Source organism: Lycorma delicatula, chromosome 9, assembly GCF_047948215.1.
Source record: "Lycorma delicatula isolate Av1 chromosome 9, ASM4794821v1, whole genome shotgun sequence".
In the NCBI taxonomy this organism is placed as follows: domain Eukaryota; kingdom Metazoa; phylum Arthropoda; class Insecta; order Hemiptera; family Fulgoridae; genus Lycorma; species Lycorma delicatula.
Window position 1 is genome coordinate 71,077,057 of NC_134463.1, and position 21,180 is coordinate 71,098,236.

The following is a 21,180-nucleotide window of genomic DNA, read 5'->3' on the forward strand; positions in this document are numbered from 1 at the left end:
TCTTTATTTTAATTTCGATATATGACTGGGAATAAAGAACTTCTACCTTAAAGAAAGGTTTTGGATAAATGATTATTCGTAACTCTCATTGAATTCCAAATTACGTCTTAACCAAAAATATTTAAACGAGTATCTTCTTGTTAAAAAAAGTATTTTTTTCTTATATTTATTTGTTAATCATGTATTTTTCAAAATCTTTCATTCATAGTGTTCTGCCATTAAGCAGGTCCTATCACAGAGGCTGCTATCCATCCTGTTCTATCCCTTGTTAACCTGTTTGTTTCAAAATATGTTCCCTTTTCCATAATCCCATCCATCATTTTAATTCTTTTTCCTTCCTCATCCTTTTCTTCATTCACCAAGCCCTCTACGGTATCCACTAATAAATATCTTCTTCTCCTACAATGTTCTGGTCAACTCCTTTTCCTATATTCAATCACATTTAGCATTTTCCTGTTCTCTCCGATTCTTCTTAATACTTCTTCATGTATTACATGGTCTTGCCATCTGATATTTTTCATTCTGCGCCACACCCACATCTTAAAGCTTTAATTAGTTTTTCGTCTGCCTTTCTTATAGTCCACTTTTCACCTCCGTAGAGCATTATACTCCAAATAAATTTATAACTCAATTCTGTTGATATCTTAGCTTTTATGTGCTACGCATAAAATTTTCATGTTGTATTTAATATTTTTGAACCCTATACTCTACTATGGGATTGATTAGTAAAAATTGATTTTTTTTTTGTCTCTACTTCGTGTCAAAAATTATTTTTTTATCAGAGACTGAATTTGTATTCATTCTTAAATAAAAGAGTTATTGCTCTTCTGAAGATGGTGGACTACCACTTCTGGTGAAGTGCAATTACTGCATTTGTATTTTACGCCTAGATTGCTTTGTTTGTCAGTGTTTTATAATTAGTTTACTGTTTCGTTGTGTATATTTTATTATTAATTTTGAAAAAAAAACGTTGTAGTTATTTTCTTTCTTGCAATGATTACGAATTTTAGTTGATGTACTTTAGTATTATGTATTTTTTAATCGCTAAATATTCTTTGAATTTTTTTGAAATTTGGATTTTTTTTTTAGGTAAATGTAGAACAAAATTTATAGAGTATGTTATAGCGTATACAGACTGATTCACGAAACATGTAAAAGACTTTCAGGACATGTTCTACTGATGAAAATAAAGAAGAAAGTTTATGTAACATAAGTTCGGAAACTCTGTTTAACAAATGTCGGCTGACGAAAAATTAAGCCCTGATTTCTGCGCTTTCCGTAAAAGTAAGCCAGATTTTAATTTGTGGGATCAAAATTAAGTGGTAAATTTAGTGATTTTATATGAAATTTAACTGTATTTTTAATAATTTATAAGAAATCTGGGGTATATATAAAAGATTAGGGCCGAAAACCACACTATTTTAATTAATTTGACATAAAAAAGCTTTGTTAAATGGATAATAAACACATGCACGTTATAAATAAAACTTGTAGAGAATTTGATTCTGAATAAAATGATAAGAATAAAGTTTACAGAAACTAACTACAAACATAAGAATATCATTGTTTACTAAAAACAAAACAAAAATATCAATATTACAAAACAAAAGAATTAACTATTTTAGCAAAAAAAACCATTTTTTTTTTTTAAACTGACTACACAGTTGTTTGTCATGCACGGCTTACGCGCGCGCACACACATAAACGCCCACGCACGCACGCACACATCTTACTTTAAAATATTTATAATTTTATTTAAATACAATATTTCTTCGTATATTTAATTCAATGATTCTAACTAAACTGCGCGCGCATACAGTATTTCATTCGCGAAAATATGTGGCGGTACTAGCGGTGACGGTCGGCACTAATGTAATTTCACAACTTACATAGCAAAAATTTAGCTTGTACAGTAGGCAGACCGGTGTAGTCGCAATGCTTAACGCCTCATTATCGAGTCAACCGAGCTATCGAGTTCGAGACCCAACCAAACCGAGTTACTTTTTTACTCTTTAAATATTATTCATTTATTTAATTCTACAGCTTACGTGTGATGTCACAACAAAACAGTAGTTTAAAACATTTTTTGGGGTAGGGTGCGATTTTGAAAAGTTTTTTTTGCAAATTATGTTACTTTTTAATTATTAACGAATGTGCCTAAAAAAAATATGACCTTAATTAGCCGAAATCTCGAATTACTGAGGGTGACCTTGTTCTACAGCCTCAATCCCTTTTCCTTTTAGGTTGAAAATTTAATAGCATTAATGCCCCATATATATATATATATATATATATATATATATAAGTAATCTGACCAAGTTTGGTCAAATAGTTTTGGAGATAGGTGTGAAACGCCGAATACACAGACGTACATGCGAACATTTCCAACTAGTTTTTGTGTTTTTTGAATTCCTTAGGTGTCAAATTCCGGCGAAAACCGCATATTCTTTAATTCGACCGATTACAGTACTTTCCCTTCTAAAGCTATAACTCTGCTATAGCGCTAAAGTAACAGTAACGGAAAGTAACAGTAACGTACGATCATGATGTTCAAAAATATAATTTTCTTCTAATTCCTAAATCTTCATTAAATAATACAAAATTTCCTTCCTTCTTAAAGGCTTTCCTTCTTAAAGCTAATCTGTTTTTAATATCTTTCATACATCTTTCATTCTCTGTAATCTTACTGCTGAAATAATAAAATTCTTGGTTGTCATACACAGACAATATTCACTTTACTTAATATTTTATTTATTATTCTTTTCCTTTTTTTCACATTTCGAAACTTTTTCGTACTTTTAATCATTTTAAAATTAAATTTATCTTCTATCACTGAAAGTATTTGATTCAGACTTTTTCCCCTCTGTACTGTTTAGTCTTTCATAGAACACCAATCATAAATTCATAAATCATTCTTTCTCCTTGTGTTGTCATTAATATCACAAAACCTTTTTTTATTGGATTGTCAAGGAAATGTTTTTTCCTGGATTCTCAAATTTTTCTCCCTTTTTTATAAATAATAGTAATGTACGATTATAACGCGATTTTTTATATTTTTATTGATTTTATAAATTATATTAAAAGCAAACAAGGATTAGACTACGTTGTTTTCTATTTAAATATAAAATATTCAATTTATGAAATTTAAAGTAATTTTTTATTATAGCGAATTTTGATTTTAATAAAGTAATTTTTTATCTTCTTGAGAGTACTTAAAAAAAAAAAATAATAAATATCTAAAATTATATAATAAGGATAAATTATACTCTGTTGTTTCCTAAACTCAACATAGAGCATCTATTAATTGATGTCCGTGCACTTAATTTGATGTGTTACCTGCCTTTCTCACTATATACAACTGTCTATCAAACGTTGTTTACGGATATAATACGAGTAGTATCTAACAAAAGTAGGTAACCCCCATGATGATGTAGATACGGTGAGATTATCATTACTATTGTTATTATAGTATTAGATGGGTCGGTAAACGGGAGTTCTGGATGAAGGGTTAGTCGATTACATGAATTATGTTCAATCAGTGGCAGACATATCATGATTTAAACAGTGTATTTTGGGATCCATGCCAATATATAATGAGAAACCAGAAACCCATCCTTTCTCTTTGTCCTTCACTATTACAATAACGTGACGTTTGACACATAGCCTATATTCTAGAAAACTTCTACCTTTTTTTTTAATTCATTACTAAAATTAAATTAAATTTTCTTTGAATCTTTAGCCACCTCTACTTTAACTGGAGTTTAATATTTTTTACCATTAAAGCATTTTTTAATAACAGTTTATGTTGGTGATGTATAAACGTATGATAAAAATTATTCAAAATATTATGTTTGCATCTTAGATATCATAATCTATTGCTGTTGTAGACAACCTGCCACCGATTACACAACTCACTAGTGAAAATGATATACTCGTTCTCAAAAACGATAAAAATAATTATTTGATGCGAGGGTAACTACAGAAAATGAGAAGTGAAGTGGTTTCCCATTGCGTTTTTCTAATCATACTAAGCCCTTTGAGATGCAAAGGATATTCAGCTGTGCAAATAATAATCATTCTATAAAGTAAACATCATTACTCTGAGTGAAAGAAACTCTTGATTAATTCATATTTTTTCTAGGTGCTTTACTAAAATCACATTTGTAAGAAAAATATCTCGTTTACGTAATATAAAACAATAAATTAATATACATTTTCAAAATTATTAAATTAACTAAAATTATTATTATTAACTATAATTATTAAAATTATACTAAAATTATTAAATTATACCCATTCTTCTACTGTTATCTTTTTTCTCAATAAATGAGAAAAAAAATTATGAAAATAAAATTATTGAAATAATAAAATCTAAAGAAATATCTTTTCGTTCTCAACCGATACCGTTTAAATATAAACAAATTTTTATGATATTTGTATGCAAATACATAGAGTATATAGTCCAAGATAGGAGTATGTAGTCCGTTATGGTAAATTTTACACTAGTAGGACATTTTAATAAACAAGTGATACCAGTACTATAAATACATAACCTCTAATTTAATTTAATACATAAGAAGAAGTGGCAAGGCTGACAAAGGATTACATTACCTTCCCGGGACTATCCCTTATGTTCAATAAAATTTTGTACTATACTATTCTTGAAAAAAGCTTTATGTAACCTTTTTCTAGCTTCACCTTCAATTTTCTTAAACTCTACACTCTTTCTCCGTTTTGCCTCAGGCGAAACGGCCGGTTCTAGACGAGAGTGTTTATGTGAACCCTCTGCCACGTTTGGTTGTTCAGCTTGCATGAACATTTGATTCCTTCTGTAGTAAGGCTAGCCGCCGGGGTACACTCCACTCCAGGGCTACCAACCCTGGAGGTCCGTTCCGGTACTCCGGTGGAACCGGCATATGTCTTGGCAGAGAGCGGATGAGCAGTCTCTGCACTGCTCCAGGCCCTTACACACCGAGGTTTTCAGGGCTCCCATGCCCCGAAAAACATGGGCAACTTAACTACATGCTTGCCATCGCGGGAGGCATGTGGACACCGAAAGGCCTCAGTTACACCTGCAAATAACTTCGACCGTGACCGCCACATCGCCAGCTCTAATGGTGGTATGAATCCATTTCTAAATCGTTTGTTTGTCCATATCCTGCAGGTGGCCGAAAAATCCAATCCGTCTGGTGACCTGAAGTTGGAACCAGGTCAAAAGTAAGAAGCATAACCGAGGAATTTACTCGGAACCCCGTTAGCCAGCTATAAGTAATGTACGTAAGCACAGCTGTTTCCGCCCTGGACGTGGAACGTAGATGTTGTGTTCCGGTCGTGGGGATTACCTACCTCTGGGCAATATTTTATTATGTTATTAATATTATTAAAATTTTTCAACGACCAGTAAACAAAAATTTAGAAATAAAAAATGGCAAAACTACTCTTTCTCCTTTTTTGATTTTGTTCTAAATATAATACCATTAATCTCTTATACATAGAAAATATTTGAGCATTTTCAAAAATTTTAGGTTGAGCCAATTTGCAGATAATCAAAATACAGGCCAACGTACGTTCATACATAAACCAGAATTCTTTATAATTTTATTTATCATTTTGGCAGTCTAAAAAAAGAACATTTCCAAAAAAACCAGAAATCCAAAATTTTGGCCCATCAGGCTATACTTATCCTTCATAGGTTTGCTGCTGCACCACAATATAGGTCTAGCCAGGAAAGTAATAACGACTAAGTACAATACAGAGTAATTCACGAAGAATGTAAAAACCTTTCAGGACATGTTCTACTGGTGAAAATAAAGGAAAACGTTCATATAAATATACATTCGGAAGCGCTTTGTTAGCGAACGTCGGTTGGCGAAAGATTTCGCCCTGATTTCTATGCCTTTGGGATAAAATTAAAAATTGTAATTCTTAAAACCCATATTAAGGAGTAAACATCAAAATATCCATTCAACAAAATTATTTTACGCTAAATATAAGTTAGTGTTTTTCGACCCCAATATTTGGTCTTTTACTCTATTTTTCTCGAAAATTTATTAGAAATACAGTTCTGGGACCTACTTTTTTCAAAATTTCAGGTCAGAATTAATAATAAAAAAAACCACTAAATTTACTTTTTAATTTGAGTTCCTAAGAATTACAGTCTACTTAATTTTATCGAAGGCGCAGAAATCAGGGCGAAATCTTTCGCTAGCCGACATCACTAACAAAGCCGTTTCCTAACCTTTGTTTACATGAACTTTATTTTTAATTTCAACAGTAGATCATGTTCTTAAAGTTTGTTACATTCTTCATAACTCAATGTAATAAAATTTAATAGCTATATTTACATTTATGAACTGATCTCAACTTTAAATTACTTTGCAGTAATTTTTATATACCCCCAATTTACTTTGGTTTGTATGAAGCTGTAATTATTTTATTATTGTCTTTATGTGTTATATTATTTTAAGTTGTTTACTGATTTAGTGATCAGTTTGATCTACTGATCAAAAAGAAGATTAAAATTAACATTAATTTAAATTAAATCAGTAGACAACTTAAAATAATATAACACATAAAGACAATAATAAAATAATTACAGCTTCATACAAACCAAAGTAAATTGAGGGTATATAAAAATTACTGCAAAGTAATTTAAAATTGAGATCAGTTCAAATATGTAAATATGGCAAAAAGAAGATTAAAATCTTCTTGCAATGGGCGCCGGTAATGGGCTTATTCAGCTCGTACCGGCGCCCATCTTTTATTCGGTCTTCCTCCATCTATCCTACCACGAGGATTATATTCAAAAGCTTTGACTGGTAAACGTTCTGAGGACAGGTATAATTCCTAATTATGTCATTATGTAACAACGAGGTCATATTGAGTTTTTGTACAATATCTTCGTTAATTTCTTGTCTAGTTTGGTATAACCAGCCGCTGCTCTTAGATATCTCATTTACGCAGCTTGAATTATAGATTCTTCCTTTTTTGATGTCACTCGTGTTTTCACCCTTTGTTAATTATAATGTTATTTTAAATTAATTTTTACTTGACTAGTCACTTATTTGTTATATTATCATTGTAACTGAATTGTACTGTGATTTAAATAAATTTATTTAAATTAATTTTTCACTCTCCAGTGGAAAAATAAAAAAAATTAATAATAATTTTTATCTTTTTTTGTTAAATTGTTATATCTCATCACTCTTATCATTTAAATCTACAGGATTTTTAAGTTTGTACGAAAAGTGTAAGCTCTAAGCTTAGCTATGCGATTAACTCGTATCTAAATTCATCCTTTTCAAAGTACCTTCTAATTTGTAAATCTTTTCCTCGTCTAATTTTACGATGGCAATGAAAAAAATCCCTTTCAGCACACCGGAAAGCGGAGGTAGATTTCACCGATGCTAAGTAGGGAATAAAAAAGATTTCCACCTTAAAGTTAAGAAAAGCGTCAAATTTACTCAATACGATAATGGTTGCATGTGAAAAAGTTTCACATGTTTAGCATACGACAAGCCCCATGTTCTTACAATTTCAGCAATATTTTGGTTATCTCTTGCCGTAAGGGTTGGTTATATCAAACTGTGAATGTTTCAGACAAAAGTTTTAGGTAATGTTTAGAGGACTAACAACCATTTTAAATCGATTCGATACTGTACCTATTAAGGGAGGTATGATTTTTTTGTCTTCGAAACCCTAGTCCAATGGTTGGTTATATCAAAATACTTTACTCAGATAGGTTTAAGGATCTTATCAAAAAAATAGAGGAATTTTAAACGAATTCGATACTTTACTTAATAAGAATGTTATAGCAACATTTTTTTTTTTCGAAAAAGTTCACCCGTTTCCACTCCTATGGTCCGATTTTTCCCATTAACAAACTCGACCGAAATTTTAAGTCGTTATATTTTACGTATTAATTTGAAAGTGATTGATACAAAATTACGGTAGTTATCGTGTTCACAATAAAATGAAATATATATATATATATATATATATATGTATAAACCTTTGATATGACGGTGGTTTTGGGGTCTGGGGGATGTGAAACGCGAAGATATGTCGAAATTTTCTGAAAGTTGAACATGGTACGCATTACAATAGGTAGCTTTCTTATGTAATCTACCTAAAATTGTGCTTATTAGATAGATAATGGTAGTTAATAAAAAGTGTTTTGGGTGGTTCACATTGAAATAAATTTAAGTTAAAAAATAATTTTAAATAGGTTATTTTATTTTATTTAAATTTAATTCTTCAAATTTATTTCAGTTACGAAATGAAATTGAATCGAAAATGGAAATATAAAATTGATTAATCGATTAAATAAGATCAACTTCGATCTTTATCGTTTTTATGAAGCAAGTTCATCTAGCTCAAACCCATCGATAAAGAAGATATAATTTTATATCTATAGTTGTAATTAATTTATTAAACGATGTAATTTTATTGTTCGACATTTGTAAGTACTTAAAAACAGCGATTAGTCTAACTTTATGTATATTTAACTTTTAAAACCCGCATACTTCTTTGTTCTCCTTTATATACAAATTTGTTTGCTTTGTAATTTTTAATTAAAAGTTTCTTTACAAACTTTCCTATTAATCGCCGCCTTTTTCGAAAGGCATTTATCCTTATCCCTTCTCTGACACTCCCGACCGTGGAACACAACTTTGGAAATATTTTAATGGCATCTCACGCTTTATCTTCCTCTTTAGTCGATATTTTTATTTAATTTTAAAAAGAGATAATCTGGAATCTTTTAATATTAAAAAGCGTCATTTTGTTTTTGTAAGAAAATGTATGTATGCACGCGCGCGCGTGTTTTAAGCAAATAATATTGTATATAAGAATAAAAATATGGATTCTTAACATTAGGTAGAATATTCAATATTCTGAAAATCTGAACGTACGCCTGCATTGGGACTCTTTTAATACCACTTTTAAATTACTTCATCATATCAGAGCATTCGTGTACTTTAAACTTTCGTAATAATTATTTCTACGAATATCATTCCATACTTAAAATAGAAAAAAATAAATATAGCCGACCTCCGTGGCTCTCCCAGCTTCGAATATCGGTCAGCCGTGGCATTTTTTCATACGCTACCAATTATCATATATATAGAGATAGTGTTTCTAAAATGATGGGCTGGCTATACTTTTTCGGATTCTACTTGTAAAACTAAACAAAAAATATCCTTAGGAAAAATTACAATTTTTCCTTCGTTCTCCCAATGTCCGCCATTTTATTATTTTTATATAAAAATGTATATTTCAAGTTCGGATAAAGGAATCTCATTAATATTTGGTACGCGTTTTGGTAATAAAGTTTTAAAATTAGTAAAAAATCAGGAATTAAATACATTCGCAAATTAAAAATTGGCGGTCACGTTTATTTTTCAATCCGTTATATCTCCGTAAATATTAGTTTTATCAAAATTTAGATAAAATATTATGCCTTTTATTTTGAACAAAATGACATTTTATTTTTTTAAATCGGCTTTTAAATAGCCGTGTTATAGCAGAAAATTTATGTAATTTTGTGTTTATTTTCATGTCCTCCACTTTTCGTTCAGTTATGATGCTCAACTTAATAGCACTATGAGAATGATAGCCGGGGTTATCAGGTCTACTCCCGTAGAATGGCTCCCGGTATTGACCCACATACCACCCCCAAACCTGCGCCGTATAAACGCTCTTGTAAGAGAGTACTAGGAGATTATGGACAATCGAAACCTACCAATACATGAGGACATTGAGGATACCAATCGTGGTCGCCTTCTATCTGGAAAGCCACCTATCAAAACAGCAATTGTTGCCACAGAGGACGGATTTAACCTAACCGACGCCTGGCGTCAAGAATGGACCGCAAAGCAGAATAACCAAATCCCATGTATTACTCAAAAGCCGCCGGGTTTTGACTTGCTACATGAGACATGGTCAACGTTAAACAGAATACGAACTCAGCATGGTAGGTGCGCCTATTTTCTGTATAAATGGGGTAAAACACTGACGCCCCTTTATGAGTGTGGTGAAAATCAAACTTTTTGACACATCACAGAAGTTTGCCCTAGTACAGTTTATGAAGGGAATCCTGAAGATTTCCTAATGGCGACTCCAGAATCAGTAGCATATATTAGTTTGTTAAATCTTTGTTTGTAATTTTGATTGTAATTGGTGTTGTGTTTTGGTGCTAAATAAATAAATTCCTTCAATTCGATGAAATATTAATTGTTAATTCTCGTATATGTTTATATATGTAAAAGCATGATGCTTATATATATGTCCTTATAAATGGATGTAAAATCCCAATGACCTTGATAAACTGTGTGTAACTTAACTGGATTGTGTAGTTGACATGCCACATTATATCTGTCACGGGTAGATTATTCCTTTAGGAACTCTTTACAACTTTAATTTCTTGTTAAAAAATAATTTTTTGACAGCATATATTTCAATTAAATTAACAAAATATCAATAATGGGATGATAGCCTGCTTCTTATTTAATGTCTTGAGCTTTTCTGAAAATCTGGCTGTTTGCCTCATACTGCGAATCCTCTTCCAGTAGATCATGTTTTTTGCCATCCTCCTATTCTTTTTCCTTGATCCTTTTTCCGATTTTGAATATATCGCTGTAATTTTAGGCCCTTTCTAAGAATATCAAAACCTACAAAATGAAATTTTTTTTTTTTTTTAGTGTTATCCAATAGAAATGTTATTTTACCTTTTAAATGATCCGATAAACATATTTCTTGCCTGATAGTTGCACAATAAGCCGATAATGTCTGTTGAGTCAAGCTACCAAAAATGCAAAAATAAGAATATCTTTAGGTTGTAACTACTCATATATACGTTTGGGTTTCGCTGTAACCCTAAAAAAATAGTTTCCTCCAGAAAAGTTGTATAGATTTATTTAGTCGACACCCGAAGATAGCTGAGTCACTTCTGCACGAATCGTCGATGTAGACGTATTATAATAGCCGAATTACAAGTAAGCTTCAATGAGCAAGAAAGTATTGTTAATTAAAATACAGAAGCAGATGATGGCCTAGACGGAAAGATAAGAAGCACTCATCTGAAACAAAATTCTGATTCTTAATATCTATCTATACTTAATTAAGGTGCTTTATTTTATTTAGGTTCTGGCCTAGAGCTATGAATCATTCTTTTTATAAAAATCAAAGCTTCTACCTCGATGTTCTTGATTATTTGAATATGTAGATGGATAAGTGTGAAAATTTTAATTACGTCTAGGAGCGTTTTGTTTCACGCTTTATTTAATACCACTTTTAACCAAGAATTAGGTGAGAAATAATATTGTACAATTACTTGATCACCTGGTTTATCTTCTGGTTTATGTGATCATTTTTAATTTTAAATTCCAAACATTTGAATCTCGTTAGGTGACCTGGGTCTCAGTAGAACCGGATAAACTGACGTATAAAAATGTTTACAGAAGCATAAATATGAAAGTACTTGGAATAATATAACACAGTAAAATTCAATTTTTTTTTTTGTAATAAGATAAAAAAAACACCAATTTTATTTTAAATGAAATAAAAATTGTTTTCTTTATTAATTTATTATATTATTATTATTTTTTTTTTTTTTTAACTATTGAACTCGGCAATGCTTTTCTATTGCTAAATTTGAGTGTATGAATTAAATAAGCATTGTATTATATTTGAAAAATTATATTATGAAAATATTAAAATGTACAATATCAATTCAATATTAGTGTATTTCAGTTAAATAAATCAAAACCGTTGCAATGCTCTGGGATACACAATGCTTTGGTGATTTCTATACATAACAAACATCTTATGCTAGGATAATAAACATATGAAACTAATAACATTTAAAAACTTCTGCGACACATAATAATAAATTGTGAAATTTTCAGCGAAATCGGTTGAATAATTTTTTATTTATTAGGGCACACACAAAACGAAGATTGTCTTTTATTTATATAATATATATATATAGTATATTTAAAAATAATACATTATTTATTTTTGAATTATTTCCTAATTTATTATATTGAGGAAGTAAAAAATTATTTCTTTTCCCCAAAATTTGGATGGAAGAACTTTTTCAGTGCGACCTAAGGCTTTGTATATCAGCTGATGTTAACATTGGATCGATAAAACCAAAATTCTCGGACCGTAGGATTACAAATATCAAACAAAATACACTACCAGATATAAAGAGGGATAATACTTCTTTTATTCAATATTTTCATAAGTGAGGTTCGGCTGAGGTTTCGTCAAAGATAAATTCTGCTTAAAAAATATTGTTTTAGTATCAAAACATTTGTAAAATATAATAAAAAACAATATGTAAGTGTATATTAAGTTTCTTTAAAATTATTAAAGAATAAAATTACCTTGAATATCTGCCACACTGTTGAACGATTTCTACAACACCCTGTGACGTCACTCTTGGATAATTACAACGACGAAATGAACTGAAATATGCATCTACTTTACCGAGCAGGCGACCCTGTAAAAAGATCAAAAAATGTTATTTTAGATTTTCTCCAACAAAGCTAATAAATAAAATTAATTGTAAAAGAAACTCTTAAACAAATAATTGTATGTCGACCACTAAAAACTGAATTCATAAGTAAAATGTTTTACGTTGAAAAGAATAATGTATGCAGTGAATTCGTTGAAAATAATAAAAGAAAATGAAAGAAAGCTAGATACTTTTGAGATGGATTTGATGAAAGAGAAAGAAGAATAAGAGGATAGGTTAATGTAAAAGTCTACTAGAAACAATAAATAACGTAGAAGAAACTAACTGAATTGAGCATTCCTCAAGAGAGAATGCTTTTATAAAATGTTTCAGGAAATAGTAAGATAAAAGAGTAACGATAGAGATGAAGATATAAGATCTAGACAAATAAGGCACAAATAAATAAAATACAACAATATGAAGAGAAAACTCAAAGATTGATAAGTCGGAGCCGTACCATGAGTGAACCTGTCCGGAAGAGAACATGCTGTGATGATGAACTTAATTTTTTTTTATAAAAATAGTTCAGAAGTTGTAGAACTTTCCTGTCATTTGAAGTAAATTTAAAAATTTAACTCCCTGAATGACAAAGTTTGAAAATTATTATTAACGTTTTGACATTGCTTATCTTTTTATTTATTTCTTGACTAAAGAAATATTTTAAAATAAAATAAACTTTAAAGAAAAGTGTTCTAAACATCAAATATGTTTTCAATTCTACTTTGAATTTCGAAAATGTTATGCCCGTACTAAATTGAAAATTAACAAAAACTTACTGATCATTAATTTTCGATTTACGTTGATTAAAAAAATTAAAACTTAAGTCTGTTCATATATTTGAAATAGTTGAATTATTTTTTATAGAGAGAGGTTTTGGGTGTCATTTTGGTAAATTTTTTCATAATTTTATTTTTTTTTTAGTTTTACAGCTACTACTATTTTGATTAATAATTTCGTTAGATCTACAAGATATTTTTCCATTATAAAAAAATAAAGCTGCTTGTAAGTAATTTAAACGCGAAAAATCTGTCTTTTAACAAATAAGAAAATTAATGTACAGAAAGATATGAAAGTGTGCTACTGAACGTGTTTTAAGAATTTATGGAATGCGGGACTTTGATAAAACTATAATATAATTAAATAAATACAAAATTATAATTATAATACAAAATAAATTACACAATAAAGACGTACGATGCATAGGCCTTCGATTTTGAAAATTCTGAGAAATCTCGGATTGGATCCTAAATTGGTAAATATGATCGGGTTAACATTGACAAATACAAAATCTAAAGTGAAGTTTCGTGGCAAATTTTTGCGACCCTTTTTACATAAAATCCGGAATGAGACAAGGCGACGGATTTTCACCTTTATTATTTAATTGTGCACTAGAATTTCTTATGCGCGAATGGTTTAAAATTATTCCAAAAAATATTCACATAGGATACAAAAGAGATAACTTAAATTTAAATTGCGTAGGATTTGCCGACGACAGCTTTATTAGCTAATAGTATCGCAGAAGCCAGAATACAAATAACAAGTATAGAAGAACTTGCGAATAAAATTGGACTTAATATTTCTTACGAAAAGACTAAAATTATGGCTATTGATCCTTTACTTATTAATTCTGTGAATATTAATGGAAACAAAGTAGAACTTGCAGAAAAATTGAAATATCTTGGAGAGATCATTACTTGTAATTGTAACGAAAAACAAAATTGACTGAAAGACTTAATAAATTATTTTAAGTGCTACAAGTAACCAAAAATACTTACAACAAAAAATCGCTCTCGATTAACTCTAAAATTAGACATTACAAAACTGTGGTTAAACCAGTAATTACTTACGCGAGCGAGACTTTATTTAAATTAAATCAGAAAAATAGGACTGAACCCTTGCTTAAAGTTGAACCCAGGATTCTTAGAACCTGCATAAACAAAAAATATAAACACGAAAATCAGTAGAGATTATTGCCTAATAAATTTCTGTACGAAACCTTGAAATCCTTAATTGATACTATGTAAAAGAAGCGAATTTATTTCTGTGCACACTTGTTAAGATTACCGCAGGATAGGATTACTAAGAGAATTATCGATCGATTTTGGTCTTTAACAAATCCCCTATTATGGATTAATTAAAGAAGACATGCAAGAATTAAATTTGACTTACGAAGATTTACTTAATAAATCCGAAAAATTAAAATTTTTTATTTAAGATCCGAATACTAACTTTAAAGTAAGAACTTTTAATTATACAAAAAGGGTTTATTCGGAAAAGGATCGTAAGCAAGATCATTAAGAATGACTAAATATTGAGAGAAAGTAAAAGCTAAGAACTTAAAGACCAAAAGATCGGCAAAAAAGACTTGAATTATTCTGACTAAAGTGGTCCTTTGCGGCCTTAAATATAAAAAAAAAAAAAATACAAAATTATATCGGTGACTGAAATGGTAAATATATCTCTTTATATATTGTCGCGTGTTCACGGCTCGATCAGGATATTGATAGATTGTCAATTAAAAAGGTTTATATCATTAAAAATTATTAGTTAAAAAACAAAAGTAAAAAAGCACAAATCAATAATAACAATGACAATAATAAACAAATAATAATAATAGTAATCACAACCACAACAATAATAATAAACAGTAATTACATACGAACCATAATTTAAAGTATTCGTCAGGCTTTATTTGCAGGTAGTTAAATATAATTCAGTCCCACTGACAAAAAAAATTAGTAGGACCGCTAATCACAACACTTTCAACCACTAGTCTTGTGTTAACAATAGTACAATAGACAAGACAAGTATAAAGTTCGTTCACTACAGATACCTTTGCTGCTCACAGATAAAACTACTGTAACAATTTATAAATAAAATTTAGTACATTATCTCTTTCAGGTATAGTCTAACAGAAACTCATCGAACCACTTCTTGTTTCCATGTACTGGAATTACTTGTGACGTCACCTTAATCGCGTCAAACTTATACGTACTAGAAGTTTGCTCCTTCACTGACCTCCTCGCAGAATACTCTCGCTTCAAACTTACATAATAACTCCTCGTATAGAACTCTCTCGCAGATTGAATGTCAACTGGTCTTCCCAAAGTATTTATAATTCTATCGTCATTACCTGCCGGACCCAACTTGAAACGTGATAATGATCGTCTCATTATTATGTTTTCTACTACTTTATTTTTAATTGGCAGGAATCCGTTTCTCAGGTCCGTTATACCGGTCTTGTTGCAATATCAATCTCAGCTAAGTTGAATTTTTTATTAAGCAGAATACAACATTTTTACACGTCATTGCATCAACCAATTACAATATAAAGTGCTTGTGTCATCATTGCAGCCGTTATTTTACAAACGGTGGGTGATTCATAGTTGCCAATTGTTAGCGAGAAATTTGAATCTGATGATGATGTCTGACTAGCCATGAGTTCTATTTATCATTTGTAACGCAATTTTCTCACTTCCTTACAAACTGTTTTTATTCAACTAATTTTTAATTATACAAATAATACGTCGTATTGTTATCTTCTATGCTGTTATTCATAGTCAATATTAATTTTAAAATCCCCAACTCTTGGTTTTACCGAATCTTTCTTCTTGAACAATTAGCCGTGGGGAAGGAAGAAACAGTTGTAAAATGTGACGCCGTGTCGAATAATACGATTTTTCAGATCTATAAATATCCCTTACATCTTACTGGTATCATAATTTAAACACTCACAAAGATATTTATTCAAATTAAAAAAAAAAGAAGTGTATTTCTTACGTTGTACGAATCTGAATACTTTTAATAAAAAATGATGCGGATTATCACATTGAAATTCAGTTTTTTTTTTGTTTCAGTATAATTCTAGCGTTTGCCAATTTCAAATGTTCATCAGTCTCCCATGTTTTAAAATGTTCAGTCAACCTCAATCTACTATTGAGATCCAACCCCCACCTAAGCGACTATTTTATAATTATATATGTTTCACATTACTTTGATTATAGTTAATTTAAATTTATGATCGACGTTATTAGCTACGATCACTTTACATAGTTTTTATCGGACATTTTTATTATTAATTCCTGTCTCGTGTTATCTATGTTAATGTATTTCTTAAATATATATACAACAGTTATTAGTACAGTGCACTTAACGAAAATGCAGGCTTGGCTGTAAGAAGCAGGCGCTTGTTGTGATAAAAACTGTAATATTGATACACATTGATACTCTTTTTGTAATATTGTACTTTTACATCAACTGTGGATTTCCTACCAGTAATTATTTTTAGTAATAAATAAAAATATTTGAATAAATGAAGATAATTTCTATGGTTCAGCTTTTTATTGTATCATTAGTGAATAAGAAATTTTATCTCAAATTTACTTTATTTATATATTTTGAATAACACTAATCAAAAAAAAATTTATTTTAAAAGTTATCCATATAAATTAATTGCATACATTAGTGACATTATATTATTCTCTTTAAATATTTTTGTGTTTACTGGATTGTATTTTTTTAAGCAAAACATAGATTAATATTATTATGAGGGATACTTCCACTTCTTCCTGCTAATACACACTTGGTCTCTAATTCATTTGACAGGAGAGCCCCTACGTGTGAGTTCCTACTTGTTGTTACTGTATCCCACCATATAAGTGTAAAGTAAGTACGATACTCTCCCGTCTCGCGAGCCTGTAGTGTAATTTTAACAAGATTTCTGTGCTTAGGGAAATGTGTTAATCTAAGTATATAAGACGGAAGAGGCGCGATAAGTATCTTGCGATACAAAGTCATGCGGTGCGTCTTCGTACCTTTCTGCTTTCCTTCTCTTCCCTATCGAAATTCACCCTTAAAATGATCTACGAAACGCCACCCATCTATTCGAGCCCGTATCGGTGTATAAGTGGAAATTTAATTGATCTATCTACAACGAAAAAATGCGTGCACTTCGTAAAAAGATCATATTTAAAAGCGTGAAAAATCCTCATCTGTCTTTGAGAGCCTAACTTGTTTGTGTTATGTTTATGGCATAATAACAGGATCGAAGTGGAGGTACCCTCTAAAATCATATCTTAAAAATCAATCTTAAAATTCATTTCAAAACAAAAGCAGTTATACATGTAACATCTATAAATGCTATTACAGAAATGAGAATTTATTAACAAAGTTTCTGTAGCAACAAAATTAAGCAATTTTTATTTGATTTTTTATTGTTGAAAAAGTTTTTAATTATTTTATTATACATTTATATATGCATAAGTATACCAATATATTGTCGCGTGTTTGCGGTTCGATTAGGATATTGAGAGATTGACAGTTGAAAATATTTATATAATTACAATCCATTAGTTTACAAAACATAAGTAAAACAAATCAATAATAACAGTAATGACAATAGTAATAATAATAAATAATAATAATATTAAACGACAATAATAAACAAATAATAATAACAGTAATCACAACCACTACAATAATAATAATAAACAGTGATTCAATCCCATTGAATTCTGGGTTAAGCATGACCACTAATCATAAGACTTTTAACAACTAGCCTTGTATTAACAATATTACAATAGATAACACAAGTATAAGTTTTTCACTCCACATACCTTTGCTGTTCACAAATAAAACTACCCTAACGTCACGTTTATCGCGTCAAACGTGTACGCACAAAATCTTCGCTGTTTCAATCACCTCCTCGCAGAATACTCTTGCTTCAAACTCACGTAATAACCCCTCGCTTAGAACTCTCTCGCAGAACTCTATCGTAGACTGTCTCTCGCCGACACTCCTTCCAGACTGACTGTCAAGTGGTCTTTTCCGGAGTATTTATATTCCTAACCTCGTTACCTGCAGACCCAACTCGAAGCGTCACATTTTCCTATGAAATTCCTACCCTGGTCCGATAACCCCTTTTCATTAAACAACATCTGTTTAAGTGTTTCGGTGGATAGTATTACAAAGAACGATTGTTAAACGGGCCTGTTACCTTTACTAAGAGGATTTCTTTCCGCCCCTTTTTAGATTCCTCCCATTATTACATTTTCTACTGCCTTCTCCTTAATTGGCAGGAATTCATTACTCAGGTCCGTTATAACGGTATTGTTACAATATTATCTTTTCAAACATTTTTAATGCACTAGTTTATATTTTAATACCTTCAGATGAACCAAAAATCTCTGCAGAAACGCTTAAAAAAGCGATAAGAAAAATATACATACTAATCAGAAAGTAAACGATAATTAATTTTTATTAATATATACATTTGTTGCTTTACACTACCTGCCCCAATCTTTCTTTTGGATGTACTGTACTTTTATGTTAAGCACCTTGGTACAGGAGGCACAGTCAGTGATGGTTTTTCTCAGAGAATGAAGGTTAAATGTCAACTGAATTTTGGTGTCAGCGGAATTTTTCCCGCCGAAGGAATCAGTAAGGAATAAAATCACTTTATTCCTTACATTTCCTAGTATACCTAGTCGCATGAGATATTTGTTATTTTTAACGATTAAATTTTATTATTTATTGACGTGACTTATAGTTTGTGTCAAATCACACACACTTTATTGAATTATAGCAATTCTCATTATATATATATATATAAACATACACACACACACATGCACACTCACTCACGCACTATGTTTGCGTGTAACTCAAATTGAGAATGTCTAATCTCCTCGATTTATTGCAGAAGATTAAAAATAAACATTCTGGAATAAATTGTTAATGAAATATGGAATTATAAAAATAACAAAATCCAATCATTGGCCTAATACTACGTTTAAACGAATCATAAAAACTAGTTGAAAACATCCTCAAATGATAACATTATGGGCTACTTGAATAAAAAAAAAATAAAAAAGTACATCCTACACCTCCATTGAAATTTTGAGAACTAGTTTTTTTATTATGAATAGATGGACCCAAGTCAATAGTTGGGAAAGGAAAGGTTTACGGACATCCTATTATATTTGTTAACCTATTATAATTTGTTATAAATGGTGGGTCAATTTTTTCTCTATAAGTATAAAATTACTCTTAATTAATTATACGAATCTCAACTAGAGAAGAAGGGAAGTAGACTCTCAAGTGGTTAAAAGAGAAAAAACCATTTAAATCAATACCAAAAAACTATAGTGTCCCAAAACGAACTGATATTTTCAATTTGCCCGCATATTTTTCGAGGTGAAACAAGAGTAGAAATTTTTATATGCTGTTATTAGTAAACATTTAGGTAAAATTATAACAATTAACAATTAAATTATAACAATTGAACGACGCGTAGAAATAAAAATTCACCTAAAAAATTATAAAAAATTTAAGGAAACTGTTTGCAAATGCCGTACTCCGGTTGGTCATCATAACGCACCTTCTCATAATACCGTGATAAATTTAATTAATAAATTTGAGTCAACTGGTTCAGTTCTAAACAAAAAAAGCAGTGGCCGTACTCGTACAACTCGTTCGAAAGAAATCATAGACAGTGTTAATGAAAGTGTTGAAAAACTTCTATCACATCAGTCCGTCATCGTAGTCTCAATTAAGCGTTTCCAGATGCTCTCTTCAACTAATTTTGACAAGAAATTTGCATGTGTTCGCTTACAAGGTTCAGTTGATACAAGCACTGAAATCACAAGACTGTGCAAGTCGTTGGACTTGCAAATTGGGTTTTTGAAAACCAACAAATTGATAACGAGTTTTCGAAAAAAATCATCTTTAGCATTCATCATGAGGCATATTTTACCGGCTTTGTAAATAAACAAAATTGTCGAATTTTGGGGCAAGAAAATCCAAAAAAGATTAAAGAACGTTTTATGCATTCTCAACGGGTCACGAGTTGTGCAAATTTTGGGCTGGGGAGTTGATTGGCCTTAATTCTTCGAAAATGAAAATGGAGATGCCGTTACCGTCAATGGAGTTCGATATAGTGAGATTATTTCAAACTTTTTATGGCCTAAAATTAATGATATGGATGTGGAAGATATATGGTTTCAACAGGACGGTACAATATGCCAGACAGCCAATGAAACCATGTAGTTGTTAATAAAAAATAATTTAATGGTTGTGTTATCTCGCAGCGAGTTGGTGTGAATTGGCCGCCAAGATCATGTGTCTTGACGACGTTGGACTTTTTTTTTAGGAATTATCTTAAGAATAAAGTTTAAATCAATAAACAACATCAGTAAAAAGCAAACCTTAAAGAAGGAAGAAGACCCAACATTATCGATATTTTCTAGCAATTATGTCAACATGATTTGTCAGATTTTTTTTTTATCATGCGTAATCTCCGTTTCACTAATAAATATCTTTTTAATAAAGCAAAAATATTATCAATTAACAAATAAAAAATGTGTTTTATTAGAAAATTAATATTCCAGTTCATTTTGGGACATCCTTTAGAAGAATTAATAAAATGCAATCTCCAGATGGTGTATTTATGAAAATGTTATCTTGTACTTCACAAACAGGTAAACTTTTCATAGATCTAACCACTTATGAGGTATAGTATTCTCTAAATATCTTTTGCCCTTTATTTATTTACGAACAGAATCAATCATCCTAATTCATCTTACTGTTCATGAGATCTTAAATTATATACTCCTAACAAATCTTTAGACGCCCACATAGACGTCCAAGACCTTGTTTTTTCT

General features: G+C 30.3%; 1 protein-coding gene across 1 annotated transcript in view; it reads right to left on the minus strand.

Annotated features, from left to right (window-relative positions):
* The window catches only part of LOC142330568 (LHFPL tetraspan subfamily member 6 protein-like), a 182,836-nt gene that overhangs the window by 73,516 nt on the left and 88,140 nt on the right, over positions 1-21,180 (minus strand). The window contains exon 2 of the mRNA XM_075375942.1: positions 12,390-12,505. Within this exon, the coding sequence (XP_075232057.1) occupies positions 12,390-12,505 (116 nt within the window). The remainder of the gene's footprint in view (positions 1-12,389; positions 12,506-21,180) is intronic.